At 42.1% G+C, this 21,673-nt stretch overlaps 1 protein-coding gene across 1 annotated transcript in view; it reads left to right on the plus strand.

The window, feature by feature from the left end:
* Positions 1-21,673, plus strand: part of MAPKAP1 (MAPK associated protein 1) — a 243,964-nt gene that overhangs the window by 210,687 nt on the left and 11,604 nt on the right. Inside the window, 1 exon segment of the mRNA XM_032308575.1 lies at positions 3,960-4,097. Within this exon segment, the coding sequence (XP_032164466.1) occupies positions 3,960-4,097 (138 nt within the window).

Here is a 21,673-nt window from a genome sequence, read left to right on the forward strand (position 1 = left end):
ATCAGCCATTTAAGTTGGAGAAACGTAAACTTAACATAAGCCAACTTCCCTTGTTTTCTGGGACATATGTTTATAATTTGAATTACTTAAAAACAGTGCCTAAGTGACACTTTTAAGGAGCACGCCTGTCCTTCCATCGTGGCTTCACACAAAAGCTTTAGCCAAGGACATTAAAACCATGCTCAGTGGTCATTCAGAAGAATATTGGTAGGATTTCAGGCTCCAATTTGCCATGTTTGAACAAAAATAGGTGTGCACTTATTGTCACATTTGAATGTTTATTTGTTCCTTGGTAAAAATTGAAAGAGGACATTATAGACTAGTTGGGCAGAATTCCCCATTATGTCTGGGTCCAGCTGATTGAGGCTCTGCAGAGCAGTGGGAAATACCATACTTGGGAACCAGGCAGCTCTGGGCTTAAAAGTTGCCCAAACCAGGACAAGCACCTTCACCCCTCCTGGGCATGTAATATAGAACACCTAGCACAGTTCTTGCAGAAGAGTGAAGTGGCTAAGCTTTGCCACTTTTTAACTGTGTGATCTTGGGCAAGTTACTTAACCTCTCTGTGCTTCAGTTTTCTCATCTATAAAATAGGGGCAAATATAGTAACCAGTGGGATAAGGGTATCCTGAGATTTTAATCAATGCACACAAAGAATTTCTAACCATGCTGACATGTGTTTGCTGCCAGTGGTGTTCACCCCTCTTTGCCCCCGGTCTGGACTGTCATGCCAGCCTCCTGACTGGTCACCTCTCCACCGGGCTGGGACTCCCGGGCAGGGACAGAAGTGGTCTCTCTTTGCTTCCAGGCTAGGTTCTGGAGACTCTTCAGCAGCGTGTTCTTGGTCCTTCGGGGAGAATGGGCTCCAAGGCTAGACCACCTCAGGCCCACCAGAACTGGAAAGCAGAGGGTCGTCACTTGTGCAGCAGGAGCAGATTAGCTCCTGTGGGCTGTGGGCCCTGTTCGAAGAAGCTGAGACTCACACACATCTCAAGTAGGGTGAGATTATTTAATGTACAAAAGGATTTTTCCCATCAGGAAAGATCCCCCTACAGGTTCCTTTAAATAGTGACTCCTCTAGGCAGGCAAGTGTTGTACAGATCATTAACTACTTGACTGAAAGCCTGCAGGGCAGAGAAACTTAAAACTAAAGTGTTGGGAGCCCCTGCCAATTACAGATCAATCCAAAATGAATACAGAGTATCTCTGGAACTAGAAGTCAGTGGGAAAATGTGACTTGATTCAGAAAAAATCTGATTTACAGGCAACTTTTTGGGAACACACCAGTTGTTTAAATGGTGTTCCGCCTGCCTGCCCATCTTGAACCTAATGCATTCATCTCCCACATCTTCATTCCCCAAACGCTGGAATTGGGGTTCCCCTCTGCGAACCGTGACTGCACAATAATGCCCGGAAAGGGCGTCATTGGGAAAGTGTTCTTGTGGCCGTGCAGAGCGCAGGCAATTGATGCAGAGATAGAGCCCGAAATGGATGAACTATACAGTAACAATTTGCAGATAAAAATAATAGAAGTTAAAGTGTACTTTACATGATAAAAGAAAGATGAAAGAGGACGAGAGTCTGTTCCATCTGAGATGGTTACAAAAGTCCTGCTTTGTGAAGTAGGCTCTGTTGAAAAGATTGATGCCATGGGGAGTGACCTTGGCTTGGAGCAGGAGCTGGTGATGTATGTATGAGCATCCCTCTGCTAAATGGACCCAGATTTGTAGCACTAATATACATGGGAGCCCAGAACCAAACTCAGTACGGCAATAAATCAACAGCCACTTTGGGTGTCATTTCTGGTTTATATTCCACTATTGTTCTATCACTTTAATTCATGTCACTATCATCTTTTCATCTGGAACAGTTTTATATAATTTTCCAGTGGAGTTACCTGACAAATCCTATCAAATTAACAAGGTACATTAACAATATTGACTGACTACGGCTTCAGGAGTTGTGGGGCCGTAGAACAAAATTTTAAAGCCATACCTCTCTGGTGATGATTCCCCCCCACCCACTTCTCTTTCTGAGAAGGGAATGTGGGGCAGGGTTTATTCCACATAAGAGATTTGCACATTTATTTTGCTCTGCTCGTTTTTGACTTTTATAAATGTCAAAATAAGCAGAGGAAGGAGAGGGGACCAAAACAAAACAAAACAAAACAAAATACTTGCTACCAATAGCCATGGCATAAGTACTTTTCTTCTTTCAGGGAACTGTAGAAATGTCCAGATCTTTAACAATTAATGACCAAATTGGAGGGAATAGTGTAACTGGGTAGTCATAATCTATTTTAAGTGAAATGTAATAAAATTGGTCTCCTGATACATTCTCACCCTCCTGAAATCATCTAGACCTGAACGGCCAGAGTCCACTGAACTTATGACATTGTGCCTGATTGAAATATGGTGTTCCTGAAATATGTCTAATGACAAATTCCAGCATTCAATTAATAAAAAAATACCAATTGTTCATCTTTTCGAAAGACCACCCAGTAATGGCCAGGGTTAAGCAACTGTACTGCACTGTCTCCTCTGAAGACAGCAGATGAGACTCTACCAGAGTCTGCACGGTCTCTTGCTTTTCTTTGTCTGCTATTTGGAATTTCTTTATTCGTAAAACAAAATAGAAATGGAGTGTGTGGCAGACCTAATCACTAGAATTTTTTTTATATTTGTTTTCTTGTTTAATTTTGAATTTGCTCTCAGAGTGTGATCTTGGTGTTATTGGGGGGTTTTGTTTGTTTTTTTCTTAATTGAGCTCTTTATCTGCTTTTTCTCCTGGTCTATGAAGTTTCTCATGTTGTCTTGAAAAATTCCTGAGTGTGATCCATGGGGTGAAATGTATTAATTCTGATGGTCTTTTTGTTACAGTATGTACATTTGATGGTTTTAATTATCTCCTATCTTCACTTGATTTTGCTTTTTTCCACTTTGCCCCTGACCTTTAAAGTATGGCCTAAATATTAATTACTTTCAAGATTCTCTCTGGGGCCCACTCTGGAAGGCATATTGAAGGTTTTTGTCTCACTCCATGAACAGATTCCTCGATTTTCGGCAGAAAGGGGAGCAGAGCACATCTAGCCCAGATCGTGTGTGTCCAGCTGAGCATGTACTGCTCAGTGACACCAGGAGAGCCATTGCCAGGCTTCGCCGCTGTTATCCTGGGACACCTTTCATCCCTGGCATTACCTTTGTTCTCCGAAAACCTTTGCTCCCCGCCACTGTACAGTATGTTATGTCTTCCACAGCTCTGAAAATGAAACCTGAAGTACCAGTGTTTAACATGCTGGATTCCTGTTGTAAAGTCTTTGTTGCATAAAGCTCACACCCAGTGCTGTTTCTCCCTCAGCAGAGAACCAGTGACCTCCATAGACTGAAGCCAAGCTCCCAGACTTGAACTTGGAAGGCTTTATGTAAAGGACCCTTTGATCCCCCTGTGACTTCCTCTCAATATAGCTGGGATAATTATTTAGTGTCAGAGAAGGAAAGAGAGAGATTTTTTCCTATTTTTAGCGTGTAAGATTCTTCTAGACCAGAAAGAAAGAAAAGAAAGATCACTGATCAAAAAAAAAATTTTTTTTAAATGAACTTCACGTTATGGTTTATTTCATTACAACACAGAGGTGTTGTGTAGGGTTAACAATATGTAGGTAAACTCTGTATTGTATCTGTGGTACATCTAAGACAGCATGTTTCTTAATAGCTTTTTTGTATGGGTTTTGGTGGTTTTTACCCCCAACTAACCCACCCGGAAAACCAGTGTGTACCCTTCGTGTGCCATTTGGAGTCTGCTAAGCTGGTGGCATTCCCCAAAGCCATAAGAAAGAGCTCTTCTCATCCAATTTAGGATTTATAAAACTGGTCAAATGATTACACTGAAATCACTTACACCTTCCACTTTTTGTGGCTTCTTTTTTGTCCTCCCACACCCCCCCAACCCCGGCCTTACAGGTATCTCTGGAGACAAAGTAGAGATAGACCCTGTTACGAATCAGAAAGCCAGCACTAAGTTTTGGATTAAGCAGAAACCCATCTCAATCGATTCTGACCTGCTCTGTGCCTGTGACCTTGCTGAAGAAAAAAGCCCCAGTGAGTAGTCCCTTTTATTTATGTCTTCTTTCTCTCTTCCCCCTCTTCCCCTCTGTGTGCTGGGTGCCAGGAGAATATATTGCCACCGTGTCCTTTTTTCCTTGGGTCTGTTTAATTCATTACCAGAAATTTCTTTTAATCAAACAGGATTGTATTATGGTGCCCAGAGCCTGACATGGACCCCCATCCTGTTAGGTCTGGATGGCAGCAGAGAACCTCACAGCCTGGCTTCTGACCTTAGGAGCCCTGCCCTGGGGGATGGGGGCGGGTTCCTGCTGAGAATTTGACTCACCAGAGCCCTCATTTCACTCTGTGCTCCCTTCCTCTTCCCATGTGGGGGACTTGAGCAGTCAGACCCGGACCTGCCTGCCTTCTTTGCCAGATCGAGGGAAGCTGGGAGATTTCGTGTGGCAGCCAAAGACTAGATTTAGATATCCATCAAGCCGGAAGTGTCAACACCCTCCAGATTATTGGCAGCTGCATGACCTACCAGCTCATAATTAAACTCCTGCCTGGTCCTGCAGAAGAGATCGCTGCTGGGTTGGCACTCCTCTGCTTAAATTATCGAAGTAGATACAGTCTGGTTGTATATTTTGGCATATGATATTTTTGCAGCTAAGTAATTGAGTGTAGTATTTAGATTAATCATTTTTAAGACTTTAGTCCCATCAAGAGGCAGAAAGGACACGGATCACACTGAAATTCCTCCATGGAAGAAAAAAGTTTAAACCGTACAAGTTGCCTGGGAAAGGCTGCAAGACAGCAGTTGTCAGAGTCTGGTACATACCAGCATTGCCTGTGGAGCCTATTTAAAACAGTTCTCCAGGGCCCATCCCCAACGGGTTCTTTTTTTTTTTTTCCTAAGATTTATTTATTTTATTAGCGTGCATGCACGAGTAGGGGGAGGGGCAGAGGGAAAGAATCTTCAAGCAGACTCCCTGCTGAGCGGGTGGCCTGATGCAGGGCTCGATCTCACCACTCAAGAGATCATGAGGTCATGACCTGAGCCAAAACCAGGAGTCAGACACTTAACCCGACTAAACCACCCAGACACCCCTCCCCAGTGGGTTCTGGTTCATTAACTTGGAGGATGACGTGAGCTTCTAAGTTTAGTTAATCCCCTTTATTCCAGTGCCCACTGAATTGGGGAACAAATGTTACAAAGAATGACATACTCAAAAGGGACAATAAGAAATAGGCCAGCAAGTGTTTATCATATGGTTCAAGCTTTTGAGATAACACTGACTGAGCAGGGACCTAAAAAAGCAGAGAGCCCCATGAAGGGGTCTCATGGACAGGGCACCTGCCACATTGCATTTATGGGTGGGTGTTTGTGTTTTGTCACATCCAGCTGTGCTAGGCTACATAGTCTCCTCCTTTCAACCCATTAGTCTCCAGCTTGTCAGGAAGGGCGAATTCAGTGGTACAGGGGAAAGGAGGCAAGGTGTGCCCATCCACCACCCCCCACACACACACTTCTGCCATTCTTTTCATCCCAGTGAGGGGATTCTGCAAGATGGCTGCCAGAAAAGGCTGGTGAGAAACTTGCTTACCATTCTGGGGCCCTTGCCTCTGCCTCTAGATAAACATCTTCTTCCTAATTCCTCTCACTCCAGCTTATCAGCCAATAAAGATGTCATTGTTCTAGCATCTTTCTTCCCAAGAATTCAGGATGCTTTGAAAAGTAACATTGTGTAAATTCTCCATGTCTCTGAGAAATGAAAGGCAGTCACATGTTGCATAGAGGGATAAGCTGGAGTAGAAAGGTTAGGGAAAGAGCTAGAAATAGGATTCACATTTCTTTTACACTCATACGAAGACACTCACTTGCCAAGGAAGGCTGTGTGTGATTCAGGCACTGAACGGTGAGAGTGTAACGCACCCCATCCAAGAGGAAAGGAAGAAAAGATGCACAGCCACCACCTCCAGTTGCCTCTTGCCGTTAGGCAGTCAGGAAGCAAGCATTACCCATCTCTGAGAGTGAGGGCAAGTCTCAAGACTTGAGGATACAGAGCAGACATGGTGCCCGCCATTTCAGTATTGGCAGTTCAGCAAGGAGAATCTTTTGTCTTATTTTCAGACCTGCCGGAGGGGGGGCAGTTCTGTGTAAAAACTGCACATGTGGGTCCTAGGGAGGATTCCTGCTCTCTTACTCTGGCTCCAGAGATCTAGAAATTGTGGTTTCCTTGAACAGAGAGGCTCACTGTCCCAGTGAGACATTTCCCAAACCCCTGTTGCCCATCACAGTGCTTTCCAACCCATGTTCCTCAGAGCTTTAGGTTCTGGGGGGTGGGGGGTGGAAGGGGGGACCTCAGGGGCCTGGAGGCGGGGGAAGGGACAGGTTTGGGCGTAAGGTCGCCCCTTCAACCAATAGAGTGCTACTTTTTTCTGTTTGGGGATTCTGCATTTAAAAAGTCAACCAATTCTCTTGGTCTCACAAAACAAACTGAGGATTGTGGGGCGTGGTAATAGGGAGGTGAGGTGGGGCTGTGGAGGACACTGGGGAAGGCATGTGCTATGGTGAGTGCTGTGAAGTGTGTAAACCTGGCGATTCACAGACCTGTACCCCTGGGGCTAATAATACATTATATGTTAATAAAAAAATAAAAAATTACTTTAAAAAATAATCAAAATAAAAAGTCAACGAATTAAAAAGGATTTTGCTGCTAAAAAAAAAAGTTTGGAAGTTGCAGACTCACAGAATAGACTCCAGACTCCTTAGCAAAGGACTTTACAGACATTGACCACTCCAGGCACGCAGCCCACAATTTCCCATCCTGGACTTGGGGTATAGCCGCTATGAACTGTTTCCCACAAACACACCTCGCATTGTGCGCTGCTGCTGTTCCCAGGGCCTGGAGTGCGCGTCCCCGCTGCCCCGCCCGCTGACGGCCTCAGTTCAGGCGCCTCCAGTTCCTCATGCCCGGCTCCTGCTCCAGGGTCGGGCTCTCTGACTTCGTCTCACCTCTGGCACAGCAGCTCTCCAACTGCGCTGTGGTTAATGAAGTCTGTCCGTCTGTCCCACCCCCATCTCCGTGCTCAGCTGTCTGATCCCAGAACCGGTTTCTGTAGCCCCATCCCTAACCCAGTGCCTACCTGCAGAGCTGTCCTCAGTGAATGTTTGCTGTCTCCACACTGCCCTTACTGAGGCCAGAATTTAGAAACCAAAAGTTTCTCAGCATAATTTATGCTGTAAAGTGCCCAAACAAAGATGTATTAACTGAATCAGCTTGATGCTGTGTTATTTTTTTTTAATGATTTCCAGTATCTTCATCAAATTAATTCAGTGACTTAATCTAAAAAGTTCATCTTCAAGACCATCATCAGACCACAGAATTAATCTATGGGGCTGCTGCTTCTTCTTCTTCTTTTCTTAAAGGATTAATGGTAACCCCTTTTATCTTTTGTGTCTGTTGAACCTTAGAAAAAAGTTATTTTAACAGCACTAAAGAAATGAAAGTCACTATATTTCATAAGTTTAGCCTGTGATTTTTATCAGCATAGTGATGTATGTTTGTAGCTGAGTTTACATCAAAAATTATTCTTGGGGCCTTCTTGAATGAATTATGGCAAAGAGAGAGAGTCTAGAAATAGATAAGGTTTTTGATTTCTGCAATATATTTCCTTTTTCGTGTTTTTATCTCTCGTAACACAAGTGTCTTGCCGAAGACTGGAACGTGTGACCAACTGGAATAATTTCGTTGTGAAAACAGCCGACGTGTTATTAAACAGCCTTCTTTACAAAAAAGGCAGTAAGTGTTGGGAGGATAATGAAGTTGTCCCGGTCTGTCTTGAGACATGTTTGTCAGAATTTTGAACAGAAAAGAAACGGTTTTTAAAACCTTCAAATATGGCCAGTTTGCAGTGTTTATTGAAAAAGCCTCTGTCAAACCATTAATTTGGTCGTCATAAGGAACACAGCTCAAGTTTAATTGACGCCATATCCAAAAAGTATGTGAATAGCGGACTTGGCAAAGGGACTGAGCTGTAGAGCGCCTGCAGTGAGACACGTAATTACACATACCATGGATCAGAAAGACCCAGACTCTGCAGCCGGGCTCCATAAATAGCCGTTCCATGGCTCTCTTTGCTTCCCCTAACTTCTCCCTCGTAGGCTGCGTTCTCACAAGGAAGATTTACTGCTCTGTCCCTGTGAGTGTTTAAGGACCTGGAACTTAATGACTAAATAGATACATGCCTTAGATGAAATTTGTACATACAAATATGGACTCTTACCAGAGTTAGTGGAGAAAATCTGTGTATCAAAAGCCCTGAGAAATTAAGAATAAATTCTGCCTTTCTAGATTGGAGAGGGAGGAAAAAAAAAAAAGCTGCATGCTGCCATTATTATTCAAATCAGTGATTTCACAGTCTGGTTTTGCCACTCCTTAGGATAGCTTTTGCTATTTTGAAGGATGTCACAAACCTCTAAAAGATGAATTCATTTTAATTCATTTTAACTGAACGAATATGTATACAGCGCATAGAAGGGGAGACTGTTTCCCCATTAGGACCTACCATGGCATTCTCCATCCTTGTAGGGATCTAAACCTAGGCTTTGGATGTAGCGGGCTCTCTTTTTAAGTGCTAGCCTCAAATTCCAACACTGAAAACAAAAGCAAGGGACCTTTCTTTTAAACTAACACCCTTCAGAGACTCTCAGGCTGTATTTAAATAAAGTACCAGACTCAACCACGCCAGGTCTGGTTTTATCATAAGAAGGTTGTGCAGGTTTCGAGTCTTTAAAGGAAGCAGCCTATCATTAAGAAATCAGATTTAAACCTTAATAAAGTAGCTGTCGTCTTTATAGCTGAAAAGAGCTCTGTATCTCAATTAAGTATAGATAATAGAAAATCTTAAGGAAGCAACATAATAGAGGTAACCTGATTATGTTCTCTTGCAATAGTATAATTTAAAGGAAATCTGATTCTGTTGATGCTGGTGGGGGATTGCTTATTTGGTTGTTTTTGTTTTGTTTTTGTCCAGAACAGTGTTTGGATACAGGATAGGAACTCTTTGGGATTATGAGTCAACCACAACTGCAGGAGACTGTCAAGCCCTCACGAACAGAACCTGCTAGATATTTGAGATGAGATTCAGTTAAGGTTATGAGTGAAATTAGCGGGGCTTATTGGTCACCTCCCACTTAAATGAATCTTTCTTTTCATAAGTACTTGACAAGATCTGTAAAGTAGTGTATTTAATTTACTAATTAAATTAAAACTACTGAATAATGATTTGTCCACATTGATTTAGCTTAAATAGAAAAGATCAGCATTGTTGTGATCTTCAGCAACCTTAATGGCCAAGCCAGTTAGACACAAAGGCCTCTTGTGTTTTATAGGTCAGAAGTACATAGGTAAGCCCGGGCTGTAATTGAATTGCCTACCCTGCGCCCTGCAGTTGCAGATTCCCTTTGCCTTCTCGTTCCATTGTTGCACTGGGGCTTAAGAGAATGTTAACGTGGTAATAGGCACAGGGCCTTCCCCATTATACGTCTTGCTATCGAGCGGTTCTGCATGACTAGTTAAAGAAGATGGCAAGAAGATTAATGAAAGCAAGGCTAATACAGAAGGGGGTACTTTTGCAAGACTTCTACCGAGGAGATATTAGAGCTGAACCAGAGCTTGGCTTTTTCTTTATCCTGTGACCTTTGAACCTGCCTTGCTGTTGAGAGCTGCCAGGGAAGTCGACATTTTGATTGATGTTGGTACACGAGTCAGTCTTTCCCATTGAATTCCACATCTGCACGAAAATAGCTTTTCCAGCAGAATTCATACTGGCCAGAAGTGATAGCCAAATTGATGGCTGAAATGCTTTTATGTAGTTTTCATTTAAACCTAAAGGTATTTGATGGTTTAATTCAGTATCCAGTTTTCATAGATTATAAGCATTCACTTATATGTCCCTAATGGGTTCATCAACCCATAGTGAAAGACCAGTATTAAGAGTGGTCAGAGGTTTACAAAAGAGCTTCAGGCAGGTTTTATGAGAAGTAAAAGCAGTCATCAAACAAAACCTTCACCATCCTCAAAAAAGGAAAATCAGTCTGAGGGTCCAGGCAAACTGACTTTGAGGTTTCTGTATAGAAAGCAAAGTGTCTCACTGTTTCTGGGAAGCTACAGATGGAGGAGTCTGAATTCTGTCTGTATCCTACCTACTTTAGCCCCTACTCAGACTCTCTTGATCCACCCAGATGCTGAGTTCCTTGACATTGTCCTTGGGAACTCGCATTCCATCTGAAAGGGATTGTTACAGTCTACTTGTAAGACAGCCCCGTGCAGATATGAACCTCTTCGTGTGTTCCTACTAAGTCTGTTACCTTGCTTGTGGAGCTGTAGGCCGTGTGTGTGTGTGTCTGTGTGTATCCCCTACCCCCTGTCCCAACAAAGAAGAGTAGGAAGGGTGGCAGAAGGACTCAGGTTTTGTTATTAAAATCGACTTGGGCACACCGCAACCGTATTTGAATCCTCTGATCACCTGATTTCTTTTTTTGCCTATTTGATGGGGGTAGTAGTTCCAGCAGAGAATGCACACACACCCGCACACTGAGGTGACAGGCATTCCTGTTCCTAAAGGAGGAGCTACCCAAGAATTTTGTCATATTCTTTAGATGCTCATGAGAATGAAAGAGAAATGAAGATGACATTAGCCACCCCTGGATGAAAGAGTTACAGCCCCTGAGTGAGTGGGCGGATGGCCACGGCCATAGCACGTACTGTAGGTCAGTAAGTAAGGCACGTGCATTTATACTCACATGGGCCTGTAACCAGGAAGACCACAGCCCATCCTTAGGCTCTGATGATTCCCAGGAGGTCCAGGTACTCCAAACATCAGGTGGACAAGCTATGTAATGCTTTTATTCTCTGACAAGGACTTATTTCATAAGTTCCAGATCAAATACGGTAAGTACTGTTAGATTACAGAACACAATGGACTCTAACATATTAAATGCCCCAGTTATTGAATTGCCTTTTCATAAGAGTACTCTGGAGCACAATCAGGAGCAGGCAGTGCCTCATCCTTTTAACAGATATGTTTCCTAGCCCTATTAAAAGGGGTCTTCATCTATCCTGTCAAAGGGAGTCTGCTGGGGTTTTTTAGTTTAATTACACTATCCAATTAAAACTCCTTGCTGCATTTGGATGCGCCTCTCCTTGGGCCTGAGTGGATATGACATTTACAAGGCTCGCCTTTCAAGCAGACAATAGTGTGATTGATGAGGTGCACGTTCAGTGGAGGCGAGTGCCTGTGGAAGTGCTGCTTAGTGCATTTTGATTTATTTATCATCTCTTTCCAAAACAAGGGAGCTGCCTGGGAGACGCGTTTGGGCAACCAGGGGACTACCTCCATTTTTCCAAGTGTGTGGGAGGGAAAGACCCGGAGCGTGCCGCAGAATAAAGGTGGAGAGAAAACTCTAAGCTTGAGGCTCATGTGCCTCATCTACTGCCAGGCTGCATTCTTAGGTTCTCTGACCCAGTTTGGTTTCCAGTAACCTCAAGCTGTGATCTGCTGTTAAATAGGCCACCACTGTATTTCAGGGAACAGTTCTCTGGGGCTGGATAACATTGGCCGGACCCCTGAGAACTCAGCCAGTGGGAACCAACCCAGCATGTGTGCCATTGACCTGGTCATTATTAACTGACACCTGATGTTTGCACTAGGCCTGCCAATTTATGCACCCAGCTGCATCCTTTAGAAATCCAGCACCTTCTGTCCAGGGCTACAGTCAGTGCTCGATGACTCTCTAACTCTGCCTAGGCACCTGAAGCATTTAAAAGTTGCTTCTAGAATTTGGAATTAGCCAACAGCAAGTGTGGCTTTTCAGCAAAGAGATATGGAGGTACAGTGGAGAACTTCTCAAGGCTATAGTGAAAAGGCAAACCCAACATCTTGTTCTTGACCTACTATTGCTGTTTGCCCTCAGCATATGATGGATGGGACCAGGGTGCTTGTCCCTGTAGTTCGTCGAAAGAGGTGCTTCGGTACAGTGTATGGTCTCAGGAAGGTCAACACTCTAAGAATTTAGGAGCCAGGAGATTCTGTTCTGAGCCCCAGACAAATGAGAAGAGCAACACATCTCCCATATTCATTATCACATACTACGGTTGCTCTTAGGAATGGAGGGCGTGTTTGCTAACTGCATAACCTGTAAGAATGTGTTTCTGAGGAAAATTGTCTGGTGCTGAGATTCTCAATGTGTTTTCATTATCTTCTCTATAAACCTGCTTCGTTTTTCCCTAGGACTTATTAATGAACAAAGAATATGTTTGTGTCCATTAAAATGTTGATATTTGTTAGAGTAGAAAATATTTGGGGGTATCAACTTTTTTTCTTCCTGGAAAAAACCTTTTATTGCTATCAAGCTTGCATCTAATCGTTGACTTGGGCATTATGGACCTGTAATTTCAAAACAAGTAAAATGGAAAATTTGCATACATTTTGTATTTTCCTAGATTTTTATTACCCTTTCTTTAAATTTTTTCTTTTCTGACTTTAACATCAGAAGAGATCCTGATTGAGAAGAGGGTAAGGGCAGAGACTGTTCCCCACTGAAAAGCTGTGACGATTTCTCAGCTGGATAAATGATAGGAAAAATCTGTTTCCCTTGCCTCCTGCCAAGCTCCAAATTGTGTTTTCATAATAAATAAATGGGGTGCTTAGATTTTAAGTTCTTCTCACAGACATGGAAAAAGTAAGCCATTCTTTCATTAAAATCAAAGTGTGTGTTGCTTATAAGATTCCCATAGGCAACTTCCAGGACAGGCTAACTGCTACCAGATTAGCCCTTCTATCATAAATGACTGGAAAACTATACAAAATATAAGAAACTGTTCTCAGACACTGGAAAACAGGCAGTACAGGACTGAGCCCTGAGAGAAGGGAAACAAATGAGGTGAGACTTACTATCACTTCAGCTTTCTTCAGGGTTTCCCAAGGAGAGTATAGCAGGGTCACCAAGCCCACAGAAATCAGAGCTGGAGGAGGCTGAAATTTACAGTAAATTAAGTGTGAGAGGAGGGAGTGCTACACTGAGAAAAAACTCCAGATCTTCTGTTGTGTACTAAGCTGTGCATGCCTACAGTGGGACCTCACAAAGCTGGTCCGAGCACAGCTACTAGACTGCCATAATCTGGAGTTCTGGCCAACCAGAGGGGAGCTTCCACGGCATGTAGCAGTGACTCAAGAAAGGCCACATTTTGGGACTAAGGTTAAACCAGCCCCAGATTAATAATTGTTCTAATCCTTTCCTGATAAAGTTTTTAAGTTTTTATTTTAATTCCAGTTGGTTAACATACAGTGTTATATTAGTTTTAAGTGTACAATATAGTGATTGCCCAGTAGAGCTTTAAAGGGAGTCCTAAAACAGGGATCCTGGGTGGCTCAGTCGGTTAGGCATCTGCCTTCGGCTCAGGTCATGATCCCAGGGTTCTGGGATTGAGCCCCATGTCCAGCGGCCTGCTCAGCAGAGAATCTGCTTTTCCCTCTGACCCTCCCTGCTGCTCGTGCTCTCACTCACTCCCTCTCTCTCTTTCTCTCTCTCTCTCTCTCTCAAATGAGTAAGTTAAAAAAAAAAATCTTTAAAGAAAAAGGGGGATCTAAAAAAAATCAAAATGATCCACAAATAAATTAACTGGCTGTTAGAATAAAACCCAATATTTTCTAAAGAATGATGACAGAATGCAAACAACCCACAATGTAATGCTTATAGTGTCCAGTATTCAGTAAGAAATCACCAGATATGCAAAGAAGTAGGAAAATGTGTCCTGTATCTAGGAGAAAATTCAGTCAACAGAAGTAGCCAGAAATGGCAGGGATCACAGAAGTAGCAAGTAAATACTTCAAAAATAGCTATCATAAATGTGTTTAAAGATTCAAAGAAACAATAACTCAAAATGAAGAGAAATGGAAACTGCTTAAAAAAAAAAAAGAACCAAATGAAAATTCTAGAGCTGGAAAATACAATACCTGAATCAACAAGGATGCAACCAGATTAGAAATCCGTTTAAAAGACTGGTGTTAGTTACCTATTGACCATATAACAAAATCCCCCAAAACTTGGTGACTTAAAATAACAACATTTATGATCTCACAGTGGTGTGGTCAGGAATTCAGCACAGCTTAGCTAGATCCTCTTGCGGAGGGACTCTCCCGAGGTTGCAGTCAGCCACAATCCTCTCAAGATTCATTTGGGGTAGGATCTGCTTCCAAGCTCACTGAGTAGTTGCTGGCAGAGTTTATTTCTTTGTGAACACCTTCAGTTCCTCGCCAAACAGTCCTTTCCGTAGGTGAGCTCACAAAAGGGCAACTCGAAGAATAAGAGAGCACCAGTAAGGAAGAAGTCACAATCATTTATAACCTAACCTTAGAAGTAGCTTTGAAATACACTTTTGCTGAATTTTATTCATTAGAAGTAAGTCACTAAGGGCACCTGGGTGGCTTAATCAGTTAAGCATCTGCCCTCAGCTTGGGTCATGGTCCTAAGGTCCTGGGATCAAACGCCATGTCAGGCTCCCTGCTTCTCCCACACCCTCTGCCCCTCCATCCCACTCAAGCTCACTCTCTCTCTCTCTCAAATAAATAAAATCTTAAAAAAAAAAAAAAAAAAAAAAAAGTAAGTCACTAGGCCTAGCCCACCACACACAAGACAAGGAGATGACACACAGTATGAAAAGCAGGAGACAGGATCACTGGGGGCCACTTCAGAATCTGCCTATCACAATCAGTAAACTTTAAGACAGGACAATAAAGTATTCAGACTGAAACACAGAAATAAAAAATTTGATGAGAAGAACAGACTGGAATAATATCAAGTGTTCTAACGTACAGGTAACTTAAGTCTCAGGGATGGAGGAGAAAACTCTTCCAGATTTGCTTTAAAAATACCAATCCACCAATTTTAGAAGACCAATGAAGACCAAACAGGATAAATACAGAGAAAACTGTATCAAGACACATCATAATGAAATTGCTGAAAACCAGCGATAAAGAGAAAAATCTTAAGAACAGCCAGAGAAGAGCATCTGGTGGTTCAGTCAGTTAAGCGTCTGACTCTTATTGTCAGCTCAGGTCATGATCTCAAGGTTGTGGGATCAAGCTCCACATCTGGCTCCATGTTCTGTGGGAAGTCTGCTTGAGATCCTCTCTCCCTCTCTGCCCTTGCCCCTGTTTGTGCTACTCTCTTTGTCTCTCTCAAATAAGTAAATAAATCTTTTTAAAAGGGGGGGTGCGCCTGGGTGGGCCAATCAGGTAAGCATCTGCCTTCAGCTCAAGTCATGATCTCAGGGTCCTGGGATCAAGCCCTACATGGGGCTCCCAGCTTCACAGGGAGTCTGCCTCTCCCTCTGCCCCTCCCCCTGACTCGCTCTTTCTCACTCTTGCACTCTCTCTCTCTCTCAAATAAATAAAATCTTTAAATAAATAAATAAATAAATAAATAAATAAATCAGCCAGCCAGGGAAACCAAGAGTTTCCTTAGTACTTTAAGATAAGTAAATAAGGATGATTTCTGACTTCTCATCAGAAATAATGCAATCCAGAAGACAATGGAGTGACATCTCTTAAAGCGCTAAAAGAAAAAAATCTGTCAATCTGGAATTCTGTATTCTGTGAAATGTCCTTCAGAAATGAGGGTGAGATAAAGACATTTTCAGACACTCAAAAGATGAAAGAATGTGTTGCCATTAAGCCTTCACTACAAGAAAGGTTAAAGGCTGGGGGGAGGGGGTGGAAATGCCAGATAGAAGCCCAGATCTACACAAGGAGCTCTCAAAACGTCATTATTAGCAACTGCACAGAATGAACCAAGGAGAATGAAATAAGAGAGGCCTCTTTGAGCAGGGATTGGCAAACCATGGCCAATCCTTACGGGTAAACATTTGCAGTTGATTTGATGATAGGGAACATTTGCAGTTGATTTGATGATAGGGAACACTAACTTTGAATTTCATTTAAGCAAAGTTATCTACTACCTCGAAAAAATTCTGTCCTTCTCTTTAGTAGACCTTATTACACCCGTCTAAAAGTAGATTTGACTATTATAGTTCAAATTTTGGCAATAAGAAATTTGGAATTTTTTTTTCTCCCATAAGTATCTATGATATGCCCTTAATTTTTCTCTGGGCCTGCAAAGCCTAATATATTTACTATCTAGTCCTCTTCAGGACTAGTTTGCTTGTCTTAGAGAGTGGAGGTAAAAAGACAAAAGGAACCTGCCATGTACCGGACAATGTCCTGCAAGCTTTATATGCACTATTTAATTTTTACAGCAGCTCTGTGAGGTTTTATATACATTTATTATCGAATTCTAGAGTTGTTGATTTTATCCTAGCAACAATGCTATGAGGTTGAAGTTATTCCTATTTTAAAGTACTAAGGAAACTGGGACTCAAGAAGTTACATAACTTGTCCAAAGATGAACATGGGGCATTAGGGGCACTAATCGCCATGTCATCTAAAATCTATGTCTAGTTTCTGACTCCCCCTAAAACTTAACTAATAGCCTATGGTTGACCAGAAGCTGTGCTGAAAACATAAACATTGGATCAACACAATTTGTACGTCATGTGCGTTACATACTGTATTCTACAATAAAGTAAGCTAGAGAAAAGAAAATGTTAAGAAAATCTTAAGGATTGCTGTATTTGTTGATACCGTACCTACTGAAAAACTCTAGTGATGAGTGAAACCATACAGTTCAAACCCATGTTGTTCCATGATCAACTGTATAAATGGTAAGAGAGGTTCATATTCTCTCAGCCACTGACACAAATCCAAGGCACTTAAACTTCTGTGCTGCTTTGATGGGAGAATATCCCTAGCCCCAGCTCAAACTCTGTAGTCTTTTTTTTCTTTTTAAACAAATGTCAGTCATTCTTTCATCCTAAAGGATATGAAATATGGGAAATTAGAAGAGGGAGAGAAAGAATCACAATAACGATGATGGGAAGTAAAAACTTACAAGAGTTGACCAAAACTGAAACAAAACATAAACTGTTAAAAAGCAATCCAAGAACTCAGTAGGCAGGGTAGTACAGAGTAATATGGCAGCAAGGAACTATTTTGTGGCAAGATATAGAGCCTTTTGCAGCTCTGAGGAAATTCTAATATTCCATACCTATAAAGATGAACATAACAGGGGCACCTGGGTGGCTCAGTGGATTAAAGCCTCTGCCTTTGGCTCAGGTCATGATCCCAGGGTCCTGGGATCAAGCCCCACATTGGGCTCTCTGTTCCTCAGAGAGCCTGCTTCCTCTTCTCTCTCTGCCTGCCTCTCTGCCTACTTGTGCTCTCTCTCTGTCAAATAAATAAAAATAAAATCTTTAAAAAAAAAAAAAAGATGAACATAACATAGTAATTTTATTTTCCTTACACTCTAATCCAGGAGGAAACTTTATAATGTGAAATTTTAATGCTTAAGATTGAAAAAGGCTTTTTTTTTTCTTTTTGCACAAAGTTCACACTAGCTGTGTGCTCTAAGGACTCTGCATAGATGGGTTTCATGTGTTGCAATTTAGCCTCCCAAGGGTACTTGAAACACAGACTTTGTCACAAACTATGGAAGAATGTCCAGACACAAAACTTGTTTCTTGTCTGTCTGCTACCTCTCTAAAAGCTAAAGGGTAAAACTCAACCAGTACTTGATTACTGAAATGCCATGATATTTCGTTAAAACAACTTACACAGGAACTGAAGAATCAAGACTCCATAAACCATTGTTCTTAGATCATTTCCTGGAGTCCACATAAGCATTTCTGCCGCATATGGGAGTAGAATACGGAAATACGGAAAAGCACGCAGATTGTTGTTTGAGTTGCAAGCTGAACTAGCCATTTAGCTATCTATTTCACGGAACACCGGTTTTACTTGAAAGAAGCTGGCAAACCATGGTCATTCCAAGTTGAGTATTTAGCAGACATTTTCCTGAAAATAAAGGAGGGAAGCCCTTCACTTCAAGGAAAACAAGGGATAATATTTGATACCATTGATGAAATTCAAGATTTCAGATGACAATTAGAATTTTGGAAAACTTGTATCTGTTACTGAGCTTGGTTTCTCATAGCTTAAAGACTTTCCTAATGAGATCAGTGGTGATATTAATGAATGTGATTTCTTTTGTGCTACTTTTTGCATCGTGAAATGTGTCCGCATTTGGAAGACCTGCATAACTCCATGAACCAATATTTTCCAGACTACTGCACAATGTTACAAAATCCTTCAAGAGTAAAAGATTCATTCAGAGTGCCAGACCAAAAACAAGACAAAACAAAAACCAAAAAAACAAAGTTCCAGACAGACCAGTGGATTTTAATGTAATGGAATACAACAAGTTTATTAATGTGGTTTTACATTCCATATTGCAAGTACTCTTTAAGGAACTACCATGTATCAAGTTTGACATAGTGTCAAAGAAGAATATTTGCAAAGACAAATACTAAAATATGCCTCCCTTTTCCAAAAACATATCTGTTTGAGGCTGGCTTTCTTTCAAACGCTTCAGCCAAAATAGTGTATCAACAGACAAAATACAGGAGCAGATAGGATAGTCCAGATGTGTTCTATTAATATTAATTAGATTTCAACTTCTTGTTTTTTGTTTGGGGAAATATCAGGGTTTTTCCATTTTAAAAATACATAGTTTATTTTAACTTGTAATGGGTTTATTATTTTTCATGAATTAAATATTTTTAAGATTTCTCAGTTTTAATTTCTAATGCAATAAATATTGATATAATTCACACAAACAAAAGCTTTTTGGGCTCCTCAATAATGTTTGTGATGTAATTCTGAGACCAAAGTCAGAACTGCTGATCGAGTGTCTTGAAAATTGTCTTAAGAAATTTGGACTTTATTGTGAGGACAACAGGAAATGAAGCCACGCAGGGTTTTAGGAGAGTGACAGTGGCCACATATGGGTTACAAAAGGATGACTCCTGGGGCACCTGGGTGGCTCAGTGGGTTAAAGCCTCTGCCTTCGGCTCAGGTTATGATCCCAGGGTCCTGGGATCGAGCCCCACATCGGGCTCTCTGCTCAGCAATGAGCCTGCTTCCTCCTCTCTCTCTGCCTGCTTCTCTCTGATCTCCGTCTGTCAAATAAATAAATAAAATATTAAAAAAAAAAAAAAAAAAAAAAGATGACTCCTGTAGGTAGATGTTTGGATCTGAAGAAGTCATGATCGAAAGTAGGAAAACCAGAAAGGAAGCAATAGATGGTCGGGACCTGGGTGAGGTCAAAAAACAAATGGAAGGGCGCAGAAGATAAATGTGTGAGAACTGCTTAGGAGACTGGATTCCTGGAACAGCTTTTGATTTAAAGGGACATGTTGACCGATTCTGGACGTGCTACATTGTAGGCATGTGAAGATGACAGCGGTACTTAGTAGCTGGCCCGGAAACTCTGGAGAAAGGTCTGTCTGCTTCGGGATCATCAACATGAGTGGTAATTAAAATCTAAGGGGCAGACCTGAAAGAGCAGGGTTAGAAGGAACAATGATCAAGCACAGAACGCTGAGAAGACTATTTCTTAAGGGACACATGAAGGAAAGGATCACAGAAGTGAGAAGCAGATTGGCTGGAGAAGTCTACTGAAGGGTCAGTAACTGTGGTTGGGTGGAAATCCAGGGAAGAGAGGAGTTCGGGGAGAAGTAGCAAATACAGCAGAGAAGCCAAGCAAGCTAAAAGCTGAGAAGTATCTACTGGGTCTCTCCACATAAAGGTCACAGTGACCTTAGCAAGAATGTTTTCAATAAATTAGAGGAAGAAGGGGAATCACATTGCCAGGGGAGTTTTTATAATCAGAGAGCTTTAATTATGTTTATAAGAAGGAGCCAAAGAGTGAGAGAGAGAAGGTTTGAAAGATGCAGGCAGAACCTAAGTAGGTCAGACTCGGCCCCTGCTCTAAAGGTCAGAGGGGTCATTACAGTTCCCCAGGCCTCTGCCACTGTGGGAGTGCTGAGGCAGCGATGCCAGCCTTTGCCACTTGAAGTACATCGACCTGAAGCCCCTACAGGCAGCTCAGAACTGCTGCTTACAGTGGAGACCGGGTCCATTTGGGTTTCAGCCTAGAAACCAGAGCATTGCAGCCCTGTCCTGAGAACTCCAGGTTCTACAGAAAGGTACCGTTTTGCCTCAAAGAACACGTGTTCCCACTTGTTTTCCCCAGGAATTTCAATAAGAGGTTTCCACTTGTTCCAGGCCAGAGGAACCCGAAGAGATCTGACCCTGGAAACCCAGCTTTCAAATATATCCATGCTGCAATAGCTCTTAAAATTTATAAATGTTTGTTTTCCTTCTTTGTTCAAGGTGGCACAGAGAGTGTGGATTTGGGCTAAAATGCACTGATTTGCAAGGAGGCCATTTGGAATTACAAAGATAGCAAGGTGTTGGGAGCCCTCCCCATAGAGTTCAAATGCTATTTCTGCCACTTAAAATCTTGAACAATACAAATACAGATTACAGAGGTCTTTTTTTTTTTTAAGATTTTATTTATTTATTTGACAGAGATCACAAGTAGGCAGAGAGGCAGGCAGAGACAGAGAGATGGGGAAGCAGGCTCTCTGACGAGCAGAGAGCCCGACGCAGGGCTCGATCCCAGGACCCTGGGATCGTGACCTGAGCCGAAGGCAGAGGCTTTAACCCACTGAGCCACCCAGGCGCCCCCAGATTATAGAGGTCTTAAAACTCAGTTTCCTCAAAAAACAAACCAGTTCAAAGGTGGGCTAAGGACTCGAGTAGACATTTCTCCAGAGAAGATACATGAATGGCCAATAAGCACATGAAAAGATATTCAACATCATTAGTCATCAGGGAAATCACAACTGCACCGAAGTACTGCTCCATACCCATTAGGTTGGTTGTGAGGAAGGAAGGAAGGAAGGAAAGAAAGAAAGGGAAAAAAAAAAATGTGATGCTGTGGAGAAATGAGAGCCTTCGTGGAATCCTGGTGGGAATGTGAAACAGGGCGGCCAGGGCACAACACAGTTTGGCTCAGAAAGTTAAACATCAAGTTACCATATGGTCAGCCCATTCCCCTTCTGTGTATATGCCCAGAAGAACGGAAAGCAGAGGTTCCAATAGATACTTACATACCAGTGTTCATGGCCCCGCTGTTCCCAAGAGCCAAAGGATAGAAACAACTCAAATGTCCGTCCACCTCCGGGTGAACGGATAAAATAGGGTAGATCCATAAACTGGAATATTATTCAGCCTTGAATGAAATTCTGGTACATAGTACACAACATGGATGAATCTTGAAAACCATGAGAAATGAAATAAGCCAGACACAGAAGGACAAATACTGTATGATTCCACTGATACTTGTCACCTAGAATAGTTAGGCTCATAGTTACGGATAGTAAAGCAGAGAATACCAGCAACTAGGAGAAGGGAGAAAGGGACGTTGCTGTTTAGTGAGTACAGAATGTCTGGGATGATGGGAAACTTCTGGAAATGGATAGTGGTGGTGGTTGTAGGACATTGTAAATGCACTTTATACAATTTAAGTTTACACTTAATGCCTGAGTGGTAAAATTTAGAATTCTCCTCTTATAAAGGAATTGAAAAATAATCCAAATCCT

Source organism: Mustela erminea, chromosome 12 (genome assembly GCF_009829155.1).
Source record: "Mustela erminea isolate mMusErm1 chromosome 12, mMusErm1.Pri, whole genome shotgun sequence".
Lineage (NCBI taxonomy): Eukaryota > Metazoa > Chordata > Mammalia > Carnivora > Mustelidae > Mustela > Mustela erminea.